This window comes from Nanorana parkeri, unplaced genomic scaffold (genome assembly GCF_000935625.1).
Source record: "Nanorana parkeri isolate BGI_ZX_2015 unplaced genomic scaffold, ASM93562v1 scaffold161, whole genome shotgun sequence".
NCBI lineage: Eukaryota > Metazoa > Chordata > Amphibia > Anura > Dicroglossidae > Nanorana > Nanorana parkeri.
Window position 1 is genome coordinate 532,162 of NW_017306429.1, and position 21,346 is coordinate 553,507.

The 21,346-nt window shown below is 40.0% G+C and overlaps 1 protein-coding gene across 1 annotated transcript in view; it reads left to right on the forward strand.

The window, feature by feature from the left end:
• The window catches only part of GSTCD (glutathione S-transferase C-terminal domain containing), a 106,998-nt gene extending 90,434 nt beyond the window's left edge, over positions 1 to 16,564 (forward strand). The window contains exons 8-11 of the mRNA XM_018554483.1: positions 6,147 to 6,280; positions 7,470 to 7,500; positions 15,400 to 15,469; positions 16,394 to 16,564. Of these exons, the coding sequence (XP_018409985.1) occupies positions 6,147 to 6,280; positions 7,470 to 7,500; positions 15,400 to 15,469; positions 16,394 to 16,530 (372 nt within the window). The 3' untranslated portion in view covers positions 16,531 to 16,564. The remainder of the gene's footprint in view (positions 1 to 6,146; positions 6,281 to 7,469; positions 7,501 to 15,399; positions 15,470 to 16,393) is intronic.
• The last annotated feature ends 4,782 nt before the right edge of the window (positions 16,565 to 21,346 follow it).

The window sequence follows — 21,346 nt, forward strand, 5'->3', positions numbered from 1 at the left end:
GCCAGGCGGCGAGTCATTAGTTGCCGTCCGGCTTCCTGATTGGCCAGGATGCCGGGCTGCCTAGCAACAAGTGAAGCTGGATTCCTAGCCAATCAGGAAGCCGGGTGGTGGGTCATAACCCACCTCCCAGCTTCCTGATTGGAAAGAAAGCTGGCTCCATGCTCCCTTTGGCACTGCCGGTCAGAGGGAGATCTCCCTCTGACCGGAAGTTCCGGTATCGGAGTTAAGTATCAGAGCATTTGAACAAGTACTTGCCCAAATACTCTGTATCGGTACCGATACTAGTATGGGTGTCAGTGCATCCCTAATTCATATATAGATCAACTTTATTCAACTTGGCTAATGAGATTTGCTTAATGTGACATATGAACTCTGTGTCAAAAAAAATCTATTTCAGTAAACCTGGGACATTTTTTACAGTTTAGGTATTCTTTGGCTGCCATATTCATTTGTAACTGACAACTCACACTAATAAGTTCTTGAATTACTGACTTGTATTATTATTAACAATCATCTTTTCTCCTTTTATTCCGTTGTTATCCCAGGTACTTTCCAAAAGTGATATTTCTCTACACCAACTGATTCACCTCTGCAACCTATAATTCCATTTTTCCATTATACTAATAGCTGATCATGAAGATGTTATTAGAAACACCCACACACAATGCGCCACTGATGATTTCATCATTGTATACATTCATGAACCCAACAATATACAATAAGATTACATTCCCATTTGTAATTTTCTGTTTGCTTTAATGTGCAAAATGTAAAAAAAGGCCCTCAAATATAACTATGTTACCAAACAGATGATTTTCATCTCTAGAGCTCCCTAGGCACATGGACACAAACAAACACATAGTGAGCATTTTTGTATACATATCCCCCCCCCACACGCACATACTCAGAATGATCTGTATCTTTAGTTGGTGGTCTGCTTTGTGTCTTTCATCTCCAGTTCTTCTCCTGTCCTCCTCATCTACTTAAATGCAAATTCCATCTTTCAGACTATGATTCATGTTACACCTATATTTAGGGTGTAATATGAAACATGGACACATTCCCTAACCTTCCATCTTCAAACTGTCGCCCCCCTCCCCCAACTTTCTTGAAACGCAGGGATCTTCTCCCTGCTGAATTCTATATTATAAATTTGAACAGAGCCACACGTTGCCCACCCCTGCTCTAAATACGGGATGCGGCAAACTGTGGCAGAGGGACTTGTAGATCTCAGTGGAACACAAGTGCGGTGATGTCTCTGCACTCGTAGTCCATCAATTTCTACCTCCAGTCCCATAACAAAAGGGCTATAACGCCGTACAGACCTGGTACTTAAAGGAGAGTCTGCAGGAGCTTGTGCATTGCACCCACAATGGAACTAGTCATGGTTGAAATGTTCTGGAGGCTCCAGTGCAAACATTTACTACATGCAAATTTTTTCTTTAATGGTGCATTTATTACATTTTTGCAAAAGGTGGACTTTGCCTTTAAAGCTTCAGAAACAGAATGATCAGATGGTCATATGTCTATACATAGTAGAAGAGCAGGTTACCTTTCCCCATAACTGTACATTGATCAGTGACTCTCATCCCCCTGATAGGAGGTCACATATAGTTCAGTCTTTATCTTAAATAGGATGCTTTGCATTCTTTGAAGCTACATCCTGTGTATATTTCACTTAAAAAATTACATATTAAACTGTTGTTCAAGTGTTGACATGTTTGTGGGCACAGATCAATTTATGTCACTTTGTCATGAGTTGTTTTTCAGAAGTTGTACTACTACGTACATTGGTTTGTAAACCACATTTGTATGGCAGGTACTTACAGAAAAACTCCCATGAAAACAAATCCAGTGAACACCATCTTCATGTAAATTATTTATTTATTGGGGGCAGCCATTTCAGAAATTCCGGTGACATTTGTATGCAGTATATTTGATTGTTCATGAAGTGTGTGAATATTTACTTATTTTTCTTTGGACTATCATCTGCCTGACCCATTTATAGACTTTGAACCTCTAAAATCCTTCCCTTTTATTTCATAATGTTGTGTGATGAAAGTAAGGTCCCCTCACACTGGACTGCATTGTCCTGCATGTCCAGTATGTTTGCAATTTTATTTTTTTACTATCAGCATTACTGACTTGGCCTATAAACACAAGATGCCTTGCCTTGCATTGCTGTGGGTCAGAGTTTTGCAGCTGCATTCATTTTTTTGGCTCATTGACCTGCATTTTCCTTTTAAGTATACCCGTGGATTTACTGCTGAAGCATGTGTAAATCTTTTTCTTTCTTGTCTTTCATGGGGGATACAGGAAGCCTTAGCCCATTTGGGTTATAATGCCACCTACAGGAAGAGTGGGCACTGGCAGGCAAAAAATATTAGGCCAGCCCAGTAGACCACTCTCCCACTACCAACATGCCTCAGTTTTTTACTACTGTCCTAGGAAGATGGACATCTTTTCCACAGCTCTGCTGTGTTGAGACTAACTTAGTTTTTTGCTAGCATATTTTTTTTCTCTGATCAAGACTCTTTTCTACATCACTGCTATTGCAAATTTCCAGTGCAGTAGTCCACAGCCTGGCTTTTGAAGTTCCAAGTTTGGACCCAGCTGGACTGGATGTGTGGAGAAGGCCTGGAAGTGACCTTTGGCCACTGGACTCTAGGGTGCTTTACAGAAACCAGTCTGGTAAAGTTTGCTGCAGAGTGTTTTCTTGGTCCTGAGCCCTTGACATTGCCTCAGCACTTGCCCTGGCTCAGAAGCCTCAATTAGTGAGCATTCTGGTCAGGCTGAGTACCGGAAGATACCTCTATTATTTCGTTTGCTGGGTGCCTTTGTTTAGTCCAAGAGTTCTTGAGTTTTGGTGCAGAAGGGATTAATGCTGTGAGAGCTGACGTCATACACAGGTGAGGTGTTGTGGTGATTCTGCACTCTCTTTTCTGCCATGCAGTGTTGAGGAAGCATCTCCCCACTGCTGCTCCTGTTTGAAAAGTGCCACGGGGAACTTCAGTCTTTGATCTGTTCCTGCTGCCCACCTACAGTGACTTTGGTCACCTCCAGCTGTCTGACCCTCATCTGCTACTAGCTGTCTGGGTTTCATGGGTCCCCAAGGCCTTGCTTCTTACCCTAAGCCTATACATTGCCTTACCAACAAGCGGTCACAACATGTCTGATTCTAGATATGGTGGAGCAGTCCCAAGTCCCTAGCTCACATTCCGCTAATGGTTCTAGGGCTGAATGAGGCACGACTTCTGAAGATGTCAACGTCTGCAGCCAGGAATCATGTTGTCCTCTGAAATTAGAGTCTGTTCCATCCTCAGAGTCTTTCTTGCTTTGTTAGGTCTGACTGTATTTGTTGAGGTTTTTACCACTGTCATGCAGCATTTTATGAAACCCCAACCACTCTTTTATTTGCTGACTCTGATCTCAGAGGCTACAAGTGCGTTCCCGCATCCTTTCCTGCAGATTCTTTAGCTGGTTTGCCCACGTCTTCTGAACCAATGGGTACAGGAGCTCTGTCTGATCCTGTGTCTCTCCACTATTTGACTGACTTGCTTGTCCCTGAAGAGTCACAGTCGACTGCTTTCACTGCTAGATTAAAGGAAACCATTTTTTCTCTTATTGTAGCAGTGCCCACCTCTCGGTAACTAGAAGGCCAGCCTGTTGCTTATACCAAGAATGTTTTAAGTCTTGAGTTATTTAAAACGTTCAAGGTTGCAAACACTTTCCCTTACTTTGTCAACCCATGTCTGACTGGTCAAAATCCCGAAAAGAGATCTAATCAATAACAAGGTTAACTCCTTACTTATACAAGCAAATGGATGTAGCTTTAAACTGCAGCTGTAACAGTTTACTAGAAACCTCCCTTCTTATTTCTTGCATGTGTCTCATGCCAGTTCAGTTGCGTAGGCGCTTTGGCTAAACTACTGGACTGAGAACGCTTGTGTATAAAAAGTTTATTCCGCATAGCCTTTCGATGGACAATCTCTCCAGACCAGTTCTTCACAACATTATCAAGGATGCTAGTGGTGTAGTCATGACCCCCTAAGCTTGGCTCCCCATCAACTAGCTATCTGCCAAATCTCCAGACAAGCCTTCCTCTTCATGTAGTTGTGCCCCCACTTTCCAGAATGGGAGCATGTTTGTTAGCCTTTGCAAATGGTTGGACAGCTTGTGTCTCAAGCTAGCTGTCACTGCTAGCTCCAGTTGTTTGTTTTTGTTAAAACATTTTTTTTCTTTAAAAAAATCTTTTTTTTTTTTTTTAGATTTTACATTTTTAAAATCTTTTTTTTCAACTCGGCCGCATTCGTCTATTCACTCACTGCCGTTCAGCCCCTATGTGAATAGGGGCGAACGGCAGCGAGTGAGCTGCTGGAGCTTCGGCTAAGCCGATCTAGATTTTGGATAGGCTGATTTGAAGTCCTTTTGCACTTATGCTCTCCATGTTGGGCTCACCAAAGTGCAGCCTAAGGCTGCCAATGTACGACTGATTTCAGCCGATGTACGGCTGAAATCAGCCATACTGATCTGCCTCCGGCAACTTAGTGAATAACCCTGTAAGGCTTCTGGTATCCCTCAATAGACTCCAAGAATTTTACGGTGAGTACAAAAATTCTACTTCTGCCATTAGGGTAAAAATAATTTCCACACGGGATACATTTATCTTGATAACAGGCAAGAACTGGAATGAAATGTTTTTGGGTTAAAGTGTATCTAAACTCAAAAATAAAAATGTAATATATTGCAACTTATCAGTCCTAAGATGTGGTGGCTGTATTAGTTTTATTTTTTTTGTTTCTTCCTTTATTTCTGGTGATCTAGCCAGTAACACACACACCCATTGTCCTAGGGTGACAACCAGGGCCGGATTCCCCACAAGGCCACCGAGGCCCGGCCTCGGGGCGGCAGGGCGCAGAGGGGCGGCATCGGTGTCCTTGTGGGGAAGTTCCGGGCGCCGGGTGGTAAGTTGCGCTTTCTACATTTAGTCCTGCTTTGCACAAGCAGGACTAAATGTAGAGCAGGGAAGCCGATTGTACGTTTACAAGTGATCTCGTCGATGTCGCCAAGATCACTTGTAAAAAGTCTGCAGCCGGTCCATCCGCCCGTCCTCCCTCCCTCCCCCGCTACCTCTCTACCTCTCTCCTCGCTGGCTCTGTCCTCCGGGCTCCGCCGCTGAGTCTCTCTCCTCTTACTGGCCGCCGATGCAGGGAGCAGAGCGGCAGGGTTAAATGTAACCCTGCCGCTCCGTGTACACAGTGAGAGGGGAGAGCAGTCTTCCCCTCTCACCTGCCACAGGTGTTCCAGCACAGTGCTGTGCTAGAACTCATGTATTGGAGGTGACAAGGTCAATAAGGAGAACATGTCACCTCCAATTGCTATCACACAGGGGCTTGTTAGGTGTTAGGTCCTGTGTGATAGCAATAAAGTTAGGTGGAAAAAAAAATGATAAAAAATAATTAAATAAATAAAAACTAAAAAAATAATAAGAAATAATTAAACAAAAAAATTAAAAGGTGATTCAAAAGTAAAAAATAATAAGAAACAAATTATTAAAAAATAAGAAAATTATTATGAAAAAAACAATAATAAGATAAAAAATTATAAAAATTAAAAAAGTAGAAGATAAGATAGATAAAAACTTAAAGTGATTAAAAAAAACATTAAAACTAAGCCTGCCATCTGGTTGCCATTCTCCATTGATGGGGGGCGCATTGCAGAACCTGGCTTTGGGGCAGCATTGAGAGTAAATCCGGCCCTGGTGACAACAGTCACTCATATTACTGTATTAATGGAGGATCAGCATTTTAACCTATGTCTGCACCCCTCATATGGACTACAAACACCCCTCTTTTCCTCATCTCCATTACATAGGTAGGAGATATTTTGTAGTTCAAACAAGATAGCCTAGAAGGCTGATAGCATTGTTTGAGATTTCAGTTCACTCCCCAAGAAGTTAAAAACACTGGATTTCTGACATTTTTTTTTTCAGTCCTTGTAAAAATGTACTTGGCCTGGAAAAAAAAACTAACTCAGCCACCACATCTAAGAACTGGTAAGCTGCAGCACATAACAATTGAGCTCTTGGATTTAGGTCCTTTAATGTTCAGTGTAAAATGCATTAACTGTGTCCATATTCTCTGTAGGTAGCATTGCACGCATGTGGAGTAGCGACAGATATGGTGATTAAACACTGCATTGGGGCTAGAGCAGCCTTTGTCATCTGTCCTTGCTGCTATGGATTTATCCAAAACACAATGAAGACCACATTTCCACGAAGGTAATGATATTTGTCTTGTTTATTTTATTTCACCTATACCTGCCCAGTGCATTTCCTCCTCGCAGGGCAAAAGCACACTAATGTGCTAAAATTGCTTCAGTGTAGCTCCAATATGTTTTCCATTTTTTTTTTCCTAATTCAGAACCAGATACAAAACATTGCCTCTTATGTATTCAACCTGAGTCTGTACTGCCAAAAAGTAACCAGTCCAATTCACACTTTAATTCTCCATTGGTTGATTACCTGTGCACGTTTAAATCTGACTAGGAAAAAAGTACCAGTAGAAATAACAGTCACCCAGTTTCCTTACAACAATCTTCCTTTTGCTCCTACTCCACACCATTTGCCAGACAAAGTAAAGGGAAAAAGCCAAATGTCAACTCAAAGTCAGTCTCTTCAGAGCTTACACATGGGTGAGGTTTCTCTACCTGCTTCATGTGACGAGTCACATGCTCCCCTTTACCAGATGTACTATGTATGTCAGCTTGTACTGGCAGTTAAATGGAGTGTCAGTGGAACAAAGGGAAGATAAGTACTAGAAGGAGGTGAGCAGGCAATAAGGTGAACCAGTTGCTTTGCCCTCCATGGGCAAAATGCATGTTCACACATTAATATGGACAGCTCTTTGAGGTTGTTTCCCCTAGAAGATGCATGGTGTACATCCTTCTTTGGAACACCACTAGTCCGTGTCTACAGGTGAAACTCGAATAATTAGAATATCGTGCAAAAGTAATTGCAGTAAGTGCTGCAAAAGGGGCCCAAACCAAGTACTGAGTACATATGCATGCTTGTACTTTTCAGAGGTCCGATATTGTTCTATGTACAATCCTTGTTTTATTGATTGCATGTAATAATCTACTTTTTTGAGGTTGTGGATTTGGGGTTCTTGGGGTTTTCATGAGCTGTAAGCCATAATCATCCCAATTATGACAAATCACGGCTTGAACTATCTTGCTTTGCATGTAATGAGTCTATCTCATATATTAGTTTCACCTTTTAAGTTGCATTAGTGAAATAAATGAACTTTGCACGATATTCTAATTATTCGAGTTTCACCTGTATATGCACATCCCTTTTGTCATGATATGGCTGTCAGTGACAGCTGCCAAGTCAATGAAAAATCAGAAAGTTATAGAAAAGTATTATTTTTTATTGAAATGTAATTGATGTTTGGTCATTTTCTTTTCAGTTGCCGCTTTCAGGAAGTTTTATCATACAAGGTAATTTTTCAAACGGACATTTACTTTATGCAAGTGTTTTCTCCAATTAAATGCTATAGAATGTGATACCACATTTCTAGTGGAGTGTTTTACAAATGTGGGCAACACATTATACAGATTCACAATAATTTACACAGTTACAATGATTTACTCCTCTCATGCAAATGGTATCATTACATGTTCACCAATCATCATGAAATATTTTAACGACAGAACCTCACATCAAGTGTTAGTTTGCACTGGCAGGACAGAAGATACATGAGAAGTTGCTCATGATGCCTAAAACGTTGTTTAACCCCTTCATGACTGAGCTTTTTTTCTGTTTCTTTTCGCTAATGACTGACGCACTTTTTAAATTTTTGCTGTGTGATTCTTTTACGGCAGTAATATACTTTCTTACAAAGTGCACCCACACATATTATATATTGTTTTTCAGAGGACAGAAAGGGTTTATATTTATATCACATATGTGTGCCTAATGCCTCACTTAGGACAAATAAAATATAAAAAAATGAAGAGAAAAACGTAACGAAAACACTTTTTCCCCAGTCTCCACCTCCTAGCTCTATTTAAGCAAATGCAATCAACACCTGGTTGCGACTATCAGATTATGTGGATTGGAGCAATATTCACCATATTTATTCCCGGACAATTTTTGTACAAGTCATTCTGAATTGAGAAAGCTGGTTGGATGACCAGAAACATACAGCAAGGCCAGTTGCCTTGATTTATTTTTTACAGATATACAATCACCTGGATGAATGAGAACCTTCACAGACACTTTTTCCCCAGTTTTGATTATTATTATTTTTAGAAAAATTAAAACATTTAAAAAAACACATTCAAATAAATTCATTTATTTGTCTTTTATTTGGAAACACATCCCTAGGATTTCAGAACATTTTCTGTACCTCTCAGCCTAAAACTAAAAGCTGACATTTTATTTTTTTCTCTAAAAGTGACCATGTATGCCAGGTGACCAGTATTAGCTAAGAGTCACTTAGTGACAGTGACATACTTTGAACATCGCTGTCGTGAGGAAAAATTAGCCCCTTAGGGTGAAAAACTAGTCTGCAGCTCAGATGCAGATTTTCATTGTGAGGAGTTAATTCTATCAAAATGATAGTACAAAAATATATGTATATATTATTTTTCATTCTTTACATTTATTTTTATCTTTTTACACTTATTTTGTTTCTTTACACTTATTTTTAAAATTTTGACACTTTTATTTATTTTTTATTATATCAAGCAGTCATTGTGAATGGATCTCACTGTGACTGCTTGGTCATTTAATTAATTAATTTGTTTTTTGGTTGTTTTTTATTAGGCTGCTCCATGGTTTCATGACTGGGTCGCTTTAAGGAGTCGACAAAAAGGGGGAAGCAGTGTGGTGTGGTAGACGGTAGTGTTTGGGGTCTTGTTAGCGTCTAGTTTAGTTTTTCCTAAACTGGACTAGTTTTTCCCAAGCAGGACTCAGCTGTGAGGCTGGGTGTCCAAGGTAGTAAGTAATTAAAGGCTACTGTTTTCAGGATGCCGGGGGCGTCCCCTCCCCACGGGGTCAGATGGTACGGCATATGGTGCAGGCCTCCCTTCGGCCTGGCAGAACCACGTGTGCTCCAACGGCCACTGCAAATGCGCCTGTTTAGGCCTCAGGTGTGGGCCTTGCCGGGGGAGGTTCCCCAGCCCACACATACCGTCTCTCGCCTGCCATTGGCTCTCGGGGAGGGAAGCCTCCTGGTTGCCTCAGTGACCAGGGGGCGGACTCACACCTGTCTATAAAAACCTGGCCAGAGCCCTGGCTTATTACTGAGTTATTCCACCTCATGGTGGGACATACGAAGCTCCACTCCTATGTGCCTTGCTGCCAGTTTCCTGAACCCTCTGCTGACTTTCCGTGTACCGACCTTGGACCGACTTTCGCATCTGACCCTTTGCTGCCTGCCTCGACCTCGGATTGCACTCGACTACCTCTTTGGATTGCCCCTTGTTACCTTGTCTTCGGACTTTTCAGGCTGCTTCCTGCCAGCGGGTTCCCTCCGTGCTGCTTGCCCGCGGACGCACCTGACAGCTGTAAGGTTTCGGTAAAATAAAAAATAATGTTTAAGAAAATTTGGGTATATTGTGGGTTTATTTCTCTTTCTTTGGCTTTCTCTCCCTGTATTTAACTGACCATTCATGTTATTATCTTCATTACCATCATTACCAACATACAGTATATGCCAACATATACAGTATGTAGTGAATGGGCCTGCCTGATTGGAAAAACAATGACGGGATTGCCTAAGTAGGCATGTACATTACATAATCTTGGTAAATCCAGAGCAGATTGTGCAGTCCGATCATAATGCCCAGCTTTAGGCCCATAGCATCCTAGAGAGCTGTAGATGAATGGGGCTTGAATATACAAGGTAGTGGAGTTCCGAGCAGCTGAATGGAGGCATTGAAGTGGATGACAATTTCACCTTAGTTTCACCTTAACCTCCCTTCATTGAAAACTATATGGAGAACCTTTCCTTTAAGAAATGTTGCTGTCACACAGAGTCAGCACTTACAAAAATAAATCCTTTTTAGCGATTATGCTGTTGAAATCAAAATCTCCCTCCTCCACCTACTTTTTTTTTAAAATGTACATTTACATTTCATGTTATTCAGCAGAGATTTGTAGAGTCAGTGTACTGGTAATCTTCCTGCCACAACCCTGCATGGTAACTGATATGACAGGTCTGATGACCTAATCCAACTTTCCAACTTCCCTTTCTGTAAATATCTGAAATCTAGCCGTGTATTATGATTTAAAATGCAGTATATTACAGTGGTTTAAATGTAGCTAAAATAGTACAACTTGAAGAAAATAAGAACAAATTTGAGCTGATACGAGGAGGGCTTACCACAAATATATCCTAACACAATGAGATAATGGCCATAAGGTCCTATTAACAATTGTTTGTGAAATGAATACCAGTCAATATTGTAAAATAACTAAATGCGCCAACAGGGACTGTGAGGCCCCTTGGAATGACCGCTGCATGATTCCAGACCTTTAAATGCATGTGTGTTGCAGTCCAGTGTGCTGCAAAAAAAATCCCTAATAGACTAAGATGACCAAAAGCGCTTCATATACACTGAGTGGCCAGTTTATTATAACCACCTGACGTTTGTAGGCAAATTAGCTATAATTATCTATAATTAGCTATAATTTCGCGCTGAAGTTGCTTGGAGGCCAGACCATTATAAATAGGGAAGCAGGTTGTTTACCACGACAGTAAAAGTGATTTTTTCTGAAGATATGGGTAAACAATGTGAGTTAACAGCCTTTAAACGTGGGATGATTGTTGGCGCGAGCCATGGAGCGAGTATCAGCAAAACAGCAGAATTCGTTAAATGTTCAAGAGGGGCTCATTGTTAAAGTGTTTAAAGACTGGACTGTCAGCCGAAAATCTGGGTCTGAACGTGCGAATTGTGGCCGTCAGCAACTAGTCAATGTTAGGGCAGAACGGAGAGTGGCAAGACTGGTACAACAGAAGGGCAACAGTGCAGTGTCAGATTCCTCGCCTCACCTTTCAACATCTCGTGGAGTCACGAGGCGGCCCAATGAAGTAATCTCGTGGAGTTATCTCGTGGCCCAACGAAGTACTGATGGGGTGGTCATAACAATCTGGCCACTCAGTGTATAACATCCACACAAAGAATCCCAGATCCTGTATATTAGGCTCCAATCCAGTAGAGTTGAACCAGCACTAAATTGACAAGATACACTGGTAGATTGCAACTGCTATTTGTGGTTTTAGTAGATGTAGGAGGAGCACAGAGTGATAACAACAGTCGGAGAGATCTGACTGTTGTTATCTGAGATCTAATGAGAAAAAAGTATGATCTAAACATGTTAATATTATTGCTAAGTTTCATTCTATAACCTAAACATTTATACATCATCCACAATACTGCGTCTGGTCTGCTGCGTAAAAAAGTAGTCATACCTTGCATGGGCTCCATTATAAATTCCATATATGCAGTATTTTAGAGCCAGTCAAATGATAGAAAGCAATCTGACAACCAAAATATAATTTTCTCACCAAATACTCATAGCTTAGTAACCTAAATATACAATATATGTAAAAGGTAAGCACCATCAGTATCGTTTTTATCTCTGCACCAAGCTGAGTTGCAGTAGGTAAATCTCAGAAACTGGCCTACTGGACCAGTTGCTTTCATTTCTAAATTATAGGCTCAATTTGCAAAGCTTACATACCATGGTATACTTAGAAGTGACAGGTATTTGGCTATACTTATAATTGACAGTTATTTTCAGCTAAGCTCAATGAGATTTGATCATTACAGTCACACAATATTATAAATGTTATATATAATTGTATAAATTAGAGAGCCTTATCCTTGTGTCATAGCTTGGTGAATTGAGTCTAATGTCTTCTATAATCTGCTGTACTTCATAAGGCCTTCATTGGTTCTCCAGGTTAAACAAATAATGGGTGACTTATGTGGAACAGCAGATTGAAGAAGATGTAGTTCTGAAAAATATCTTCTGTACTAGTGGATAGTCCTTGTTCTAAAAACTAGAAAAGGAGTAGAAAATAGGTATCAATTAACCCTACAAAATCATACTGGTCTGTACATTTCAAGAATGGTATTGTGAACTGCTACAGGGCAGTCTATGTTACATTTGACTATTGAATATTTTAGTCAAAATATCACTTTCCTGTTGGTTATTTCATTATTTGTGCAAAGAGACATATTTCTAGATATACATTTATAGTATATTGTATATGTTATTGTATTCTAGCCTCAATTACATAATTACAGCTTCATGAATGCAATGCCTCCCTGAATATATAATTAAAAGAACAATATAGTCTCAAAACAGCTTTGTTTTTAATCCTTTTAAGCAGAGTGGGAGGTTTCATTTTCCTGTAGGGTCAGTGACCTTCTGGCTAATTAATTCTGAAGTAAGGAACTCTTTAGTCAGCTTAAGCTTTTCTGTTGTTGTCTCAGTAAGTCAGTGGGTCATATTCTCACAGTTATTGCACCCGTTTGATGTTTTTATGCATCTGGGGTTTAACCCTCTGTGTGCAGTCTAATGCTTGACGTGACAGCCTTTTGCAAAATGTTGGGCCCCTTAGGCAATATATTAATCACATAATATAGGTACTGATATTTGTTACGAGTTTGTTGTTTCTACTGGACATTGTAAGCAGGTCCATATGCTTGAAGAACAGGCATGGGCAAGTCTGTCTGAGTCTGGTCATTGGGCTTTGATATTGTGTGAAAAGAGTAAAACTGGTTTTAGTGGCATCACATGTGCACAGATTTCTCACACATCTACATCAACACAACTTTTTAATTTCCAAGTGGCTGCCTGTCAGTTTTCTTGGTATGTTCTAAATTATGAATGAATGAATCTTTACATAAGCTTTCCAGAATGCAAATGAAGATGCCTATGTTTGTGTTAATGGAATAAGATGCCTGTGGGTACCCTTAAGTTTTATACATGTGAACTATATTCTCTCATTAGTCTCATTTGCAATTAGCAGTTCTGCTAGGTCCTAGCTTAGGGTACCAATACTCCTACAGGTTAGACAACCAGAGACTTCAGTTTATCTAGCCATGCTTGATGATGACCAAGCCTCTCAGATATGGATGGCCCAGGTTTTCTTATAAAGGTAAAACTAAGATTTGCATATAACATCAGGTGGTTAAACTGTATGTCTGTCCTTGCTGGTTGTTTTCACTTCTTATTGTCACCACAGATAACTTCTGCCTATGCAACTTTTATCATTCTGAACTGTAGAGGCATGTGACAGATCAACTTTAATGAGATGCAGAGTGAAACTATATTCATTAGATGATAGATAGCAGAAATCTAATTAGCTTCTATGAGGCACTTTGTACCCAGTGATTTGACATTGCCTTATTCTATTGAGAAAGAGAAAAAAACCAACTGTGCACTAACCACCACCATCCTTTTAAAACTCTACTACCAGTTCTTCCTTTTTCACTGTCTCAAGGTGTTCCTTGACTAAAAATAGTATTGTTAGGAAACTTTACTAGTATAGTAAGCAAGTTATCATGACTGATTACCATTTACCTTAAGGCTCTCCATGAAGACATCTTCCAAATATTTGTTATATAAATGATGGAAATGAAAGTACAAATTGTAACAACTGCCAAGTTTTCTTAATTTTAGTTTTATGACCGTTGAAGGAGACGTTTTTTTTTTATTTGAAAAGCTTAGACTAATCACATTCTTTGTTTTTTTTCCTGTACTGCTGTGTCGCCAGCAGCCATATTGAGATCTGTGACAAGGGCATATGTTAGTACAAGCTGCAAAAAAGAATTCCTGAATTTAGGGATTTTAGTGCAGGTAGACATCTATGGTACTTTTAATGAACCTATTTATGGTCTTAGCCTAGATAATTGGCTGAGGGACCAGCATTCAACGTTAATAATCAGGCATTGTCTCCCAGTCAGACCATGCAGATTTAGGCCTCTTGTCTGTTAATTATCCAGAATAAATCCCACTTTGATGAAGTTGTATGGTTTAAAGACATTTCTTTATTCTGATCTTAAAAGCCAATTCATGCAAGGTAGAAAGCAGTGGATAATTCAAACACACATATTTAAACTGTTTGTTAATGAGATTTCTTGCTCAGCAGCTATACATTTTATTTTGGTTGGATTAGATAACTGCGATGACTGTTATGGTATCTTAGTCCACAAACTATGATTAGATGAAAAATGTCTGGATTGGAAATTGTCACTTGGTAGCTTGTGCCACAGGGCTCTGTAGCTCACATAAGCTTGAACAATTACATACATGGTTACACCAATAGAAAAATGAATATAAAAATACATTGAAAGTTTCATATACAGAACCATAAACTCACAGTTAATCCGGAGGACGGCAAAAAAAAAACCTTATAAAGCATGGTCCAACTTGCTCCCAGGCACAGAGGACTGCGGTCTATGTCTCCAGCACTATTCACATGTAGATCTGCAGCACATTGTATATGGGCATCTGAAATGTGATCACCGTACATTCATGTAACCACAATGCACTACACACTGATCTCATACTCATAGATGGAGCTTACACAGGTCTAAGGATGGTTACCCCATGTGACAGAGGCCGGGCCTGGAGATTGGCTGCTCCGACACTACAGGTCACAAGACTTCCCATACCCAGAAGTGCCGTAGGATTTCCAATGACTGCAACTCCTTTAGTGTGCAAATCCAGAACTTGTCTGAAAACCAAAGCCAAAAAACACAATTCTATACATATGATATAATATGTACAGCAATCAAATCTCAAACACACACATTGGCCCCACTCCCCCATATACAGACACTGCTCTCTATACATTGCCCCATCCCCTTCAAAACACATATACACAGACATTGCCCAGCCCAGCTCACAAGGTTCAGCATTGCACTCACATCCTATCTTCTGCTGCAGCCACTCACACTGATAGTGGTCCAGAACTGCAGCCTGGTTTGTATCAGATCCACCATCTGCCTCTTGTCTGGAGTCCTCCCTCCTGGCATGGTCGGCTGTTTCCGGGGCCACGGCGTGCACAGCTGTCTTGTCCCTAGCTGGTGCAGCTACCTATGCCGTGGGTTTTGGTGTGGCACACGGGGTGATTAGGGTGTGCCCAGGCACACTTTCGCCTATGATCACCCCCGTTTCATGTGACTTACATGTTACAGTTTTAAAATGTTACAGACTGATTGCTGGGGAATGCTTCCTCCTGCCCACAAAACAGTGACAAAATCTTCTCATTTATATACTGGTGCTGTATATTGTGACATGTCAGGAATGTATTCTTGTAGGCTTGTAAAGTTGCAGAGAGGTCCACTTTAAAATCTGTTTTCTTCTTCATACAGGAACACATGATTCTGTGTAGATTTGCAGATCAGACAGAAGTCCAGCTTCCTCCAGAGCGGAGACTAATAGGTATGTGTATGCTATGTGGTATGTTTGCCAATATAGGGTTAATATTGGTGCTCCAGTTGTATAAATGTTAGGGGGCTACCAGGAACTTGTCATGTGACAGATTTCTAAAACAATACAGACTAATGATTTTAGGACAGTGGTGGAGCACTGGGGCCTGGACGCAGCTGCCACCCATGTGACCATGGTAGTTTTGCCACTGACTCCAAGCTGCAGAGGGACTACAAATCTCAGCAATACATTATACAGCACTGCAGAATACCATCACCTATAGAAGACTACAAATCCAAGTAATACATTATACAGCAATGCAGAATAATATGAAGCTACATACTCATGTCTTGCTCACCAGGGCTGTGCAGCATCTCAGGGGGCTGTGCGGGGTCTCACCAAGACTGCGCGCAATCTCACCAGGGCTGTGCGGACTGGTGCCGGTCTCACCAGGGCTGTGCGGGCAGTTGTCCTGGATGATGTCAGATCGCTGATGTTAGCACATATTATGGTAGCCTATTCGATGTAGGTGCCACAGTTGGCCCCTGTGTCTTGCAGATCAATGTTCCTCTCTTTATCCATGTAACACCACAAAATATATGAGGAGCATGGAGGTCACCAGCAGAAAGCCCAGACACCAATAGAGACCTCACAGAGGTTTCAGCCTTTCCCAGCTCTACTTAAATGTGTTTTGTTGCTTTTTTTTGTACCCATTGGAGAGATTTCTCACGTCTGGACCCTCTATTACCGTGACAGGAAGTGATGGAATATTTCCTCCTTTTAATGTGTATGCAATCATTTATATTGTATTATCTGTTGTCTGTAAAATTATTATTTGCTGCAATTTAAGTAGCAATATTGAAAATTACTGACAAGAGGAATTACTTTACAAGAGGGAGCTGTGTAATAAAAAGTTTTTATTTGTGTGTCTCAAAGGGAAACGATGCATGGGATTGGTGGACCTGGATCGAGCATGGGCTGCTGAACAGTGTGGCTACCAAGCCCAGGTTATCTCGATGGAGCCAGAAAGTTGTTCACCAAAGAATAATTTGATAGTGGGATCGCCAGTATGATATAGGGCCAGTTTGCAATTGACTCTACAGAGGAAGACTCTTTAGAACCATTAATTTAACCATCTTATTTTGTTTTTCAAAACCATTGAATGGTTGCAAGTGTAGTTGCAACATTACTTTCTGTGCTGGTTAATAAAATGACCCATACAGTATACGTTTATTTAATATCACTTGAATATGCAGTATCATTAGTATGATTTTAGGCTTGTGAAACTGCAGGTCAATAGACAGTTTTAGGTGTAGCTTTAGTTCTTATTCATAGATAATGTCTTTCTTTGTTTATATAAAAAAAAATTATACTTCTAATAAACAATGATCCAAAAATTTTAATTAGTTGTTGACGTATATTATGTAAATGAAGACAACATAAAAGGATTTGCAATCTTAAAGCCATTTTCACAGTTGCATTTAAATGTTTGCCTTTCATGTGTTTTACTTATGGATTGCATGGATTTTGTTTCCATTTTGAATGTATGTGGCCTCTGGCTGTATGAGATTTACATGCTGGGCCACTGAAAACAATTAGGTATAAGTTTTCTGAAAACCAGAAGGAAAAAGCTGTAGATTATATTTTGCTAAACCACAACGTACAGGAACACTTAGATGAAAACAGTACTTTATGATGCAGTGGTAAAGACTTTTCCTGGTTGTCTCTGTGTGGCTTGGTTTCTTTCCTAACCACAGGCAAACCTCAACAGTGGAAATGGGCCATAAGTGAGGGCACCACTAAATAATGGTTAGGTTTAGAGGCTAGAACTATAGAATTAAAAAAGCTGATTAACTCTGGTCCAATTTTTATTGTTTTAGTTTTCAATAGCAGAACTATTTCGATCTATAAAAATAACCTATTAGCATATTGTCTATAGCTGCGCAGCTGCTCAGATCAGCAGATATCCTTGACCAGTAATCAGAATTATCTGGGCAGAATAAAACATAACCCTTGCAGGGGGTCTACGTCCGCTTTGCGAGACATAACTGTTTGTTTTCATCTGATTTGCAAAAAAAATAAGTTTTATTTAGGGCTGTGTAAATGAAAGATTAATTTCTCAATTCATCTTTAAATTTATTGATCGATTAAAATTATTTTGATCGCTAATGAAAACACTCACCTCTCCGCCGGCTTCCGGGAGTCCCTTTGGCGATCCGGTGACGTCACGGACATAGACGTCACCAGACTCCTCCCCCTTCCCCAAGTGGCTCTGTCGGCTAACGAAGGGAAAGGGGGAAGAGTCCGTGACGTCGATGTCTGTGACGTCACCGGACTCCTCCCCCCTTCGTTAGCCGACGGAGCCACTTGGGCCGGTGAGTTTGCCCAAGAAACTTTCTGCACGAGCGCCAGCCAAGGCATTGGCCTATACACATACAGCACAGCAATGAAGTAATAAAATGAACTAGGATCACACTAATCCAGCACGTTATTATTCTGAGTTGCCCCACTCAAGCGGCGGCCATATTGAGTGGGGCACGTGAGATTAATAAAGTGGGTCTGTATGTGCGTTACAATTAATCGAAATTAAATCGATGAATCGATTTAAAAAATTTCAATTAATCAAACACGAAAATTTTAATCATTACCAGCCCTAGTTTTATTTAATTAAAATTAAATATACAAATGCAATGTTTCAGAGCCACATGAGGACCTCTTTATCTAGACAACAGTGCCCAATGCTGGAGCGATGCAGAAGTCCAAGTGATTATCCATATACAGTCTAAAATATTTTCTTTGTTACTTAAACCTTCACTGTACTAAGGTTGCTGTAATGATCACATTCTATGACATAAGAGTATTTGTCCAGTATGTAGTACCACCTTTTTTATTGGTACTGTATTGAGTTCCCAACAATCGATTCTGTCCACACTAAAATACTGGCTAAACTGTCACAGTAACCAAAACCAAATAAAAACAACGTTTAGTTTTATATCCTAGTTATACCCATGTTAGGCTTGCTTGCTTAGAGGCCGGGAGATACTGTAAACGCTTTATCTGGGTACAGATTTCGATATTACATGGGAGAGTCCAGTACAGGGGTTCAACCATCAGTAGTTTATAAAAAGAAATCTCTCTTTAATTCTGTTGATGTGTAAATGCAAGACCATTGCACCCTTAATTAAAGGCGTTGTCTTTACCTTATATGAACCTGTGGTATTTGCTGTTTCACTAGGATCTTACAGTATACATTAAGAAGCAATGATAGAATAGTATTTATCATTTCTGGCTTTTATTTCTGTGATATGAAGTAAGACGTGTTGGCCTGCACTCCCCCTGCCTTAGCACTGTATCTACACCCACACTCTATATCTTGTGACAAAGCCTTAAGTCAGGTTTTATGCACACTTTGTCAGCCAGCCAAACTGGATACCTATAAATCACGAATTATGATGTTATTCTTATGCGAACCATGGGAACACTTGCTTAAGGCACCCAGGTTTGATTATTAATACTTTAAAGTTAAAAATTAGACTTTATGTCTTCATAAATAAGAATGAACTACACTAATTTATGCAATTCTGCATAATTTCAACATATAGTAGTATTTTCTCTTGTTTAGGGTAGTGTTATTCTTGCCTAAAGCAAAGATATTGTTCAGAACAGAAGGAAAAAGGTCCGAAAGGTAAACGTTTGCCTCATGCATTTAACAAATGGCACTTCATTCCAAAGTATACTTTTCCCTTAACTACATTGTGGTCTTCATTCATTTAATTTTACACCTCCATTTCCAAATGATTGTGCTTATAATATGCAGGAACATTAAAGCTGAAATCCAAGACACAAATAAATGCAACTCTGTATTTAATACATCAATGACTGTATCTTTTGTACACCGAAGCAGTGTAAGTACCTGAATTTTGACTTGTTATCAGGCCCTTGCAATCTCCACAGAGGGGAAAGCTGCATAAGGATCAATTTACAACCCCAATTCCAAAAGAGTTAGGACGCTGTGTAAGATCTACCTAAAAACAGAATGCAACCCATTACTGATTCACAATAGAAAACTGAAAAAATTTACCATTTTAAGAAGAAAAAAAAGGCAATTTTGAAATTTTTGTTTCAGTGTTTGCTGATGATACCAAAATCGGGAGGGGAATTGTCACTGAATCAGATGCTATAACATTACAGGGGGATCTGGATAAAATAGGGGTGTGGGCAACTACATGGCAGATGAGGTTTAATGTAGATAAATGTAAAGTTGTGCACTTTGGGGTTAAAAACAAGAAAACGCCTCTGGCTCTCTTGCCTTTTTGTTCTGCGCCCCAGGGCGCTGGAATCGTTTAGCTCGATCTCCCTAATGTGTATTATCTTCATGCAGTTGATTTCTAAATGTTACTGATATGGTGATTATACTATGTGCCTTATACTAAACACTGTATTGTTGTTTTCAAGTCTTTTGATGAACAAATAGAAATCATTGATTAAAAAAACAAGAAAACGGATTACACACTAATGGGTGCTCCCCTCAGAAAGTTAGAAAGAGAAACAGACTTGGGGGTCATTGTAGACCACAGACTGAATAATAGCTTGCAGTGTCAGGCTGCGGTAAACAAGGCAAGTAGAGTCCTGTCCTGTATAAAGAGGGGAATGTTTTGTAGGTAGAAGTCCGTAATTGTGCCACTTTATAGATCACTGGTACGGCCTCATCTAGAGTACGTGGTCCAGTTTTGGGCACCAGTGAACAGAGGGGATGTCCTTGAACTGGAAAGAGTCCAGAGGAGGGCAACCAAATTTAAAAAGGGGATGGAGGACCTGAGCTATTAGAACAGGCTCCTAAAATTAAACATGTTCTCCTTGGAAGTAAAGAGATTAAGGAGGGACATGATTTTCATGTATAAAATGTTTACCGGGGATAGTAACATTAGCAACAAACTTTTTACAATTAACTCGATGATAAAGACGAGAGGCCACCACTTAAAATTGGTGGAGAAAAAATTTCAGCACAAGGGGCGTAGGGGTTTCTTCTCAGTTAGATCAGTCAAGGTCTGGAACTCGCTGCCACATACTGTGATTTCGTCTGAGAGTGTGGAATCGTTCAAGAGGCGATTGGACGATTTCCTCAGGGACCGTAATATACAGGGGTACAAGTACTCTTAAGATTGAGAACACACAGGGACCTATACATACTACACACCAATAGGATCATACACATACACAGATAGGTTGGACTTGATGGACATATGTCTTTATTCAACCTCAAATACTATGTAATTTTGTAAATTGATGGCCGCAACACGTCTCTAAATAGTTGGGACAGGGCAACATAAAGCTGGCAAAGTAAGTGGTACTAACAAGGAAGAGCTGGAAGAATATTTTGCAACTAATAAGAGTATTTGGCAACAGGTCAGTAACATGATTGGGTATAAAAAGAACATCTTAGAGAGTCAGAGTGTCTCAGAAGTAAAGATGGGCAGAGGATTACCAATCTGTGAAAAGCTGCATCTAAAAATTGTCGAACAATTTCAGAATAATGTTCTTCAATGTAATATTGCAAAGACTTTAAATACTCTACAGTAAAATCATCAAAATATTCTGAGAATCTGAATAAATCTTTGTGTGCAAGGGACAAAGAAACACAATATTGGATCCCCATGATCTGTGGCCCTCAGACGGCACTGTGATAAAAACATGCATGATTCTCTGATGGACCTCACTGCATGGGCTCAGGAATACTTCAGAAAATCACTGTCTGTGAACACAGTTCGCCGTGCCATCCAAAAATGCAAGTTAAAGCTCTATCATGCAAAGTGGTAAAGACTCAGGATCACTTATCCATTAGTCCGACTTGTCTTACCCACTTGAATTTTATGGGTGTTTTCATTAGTG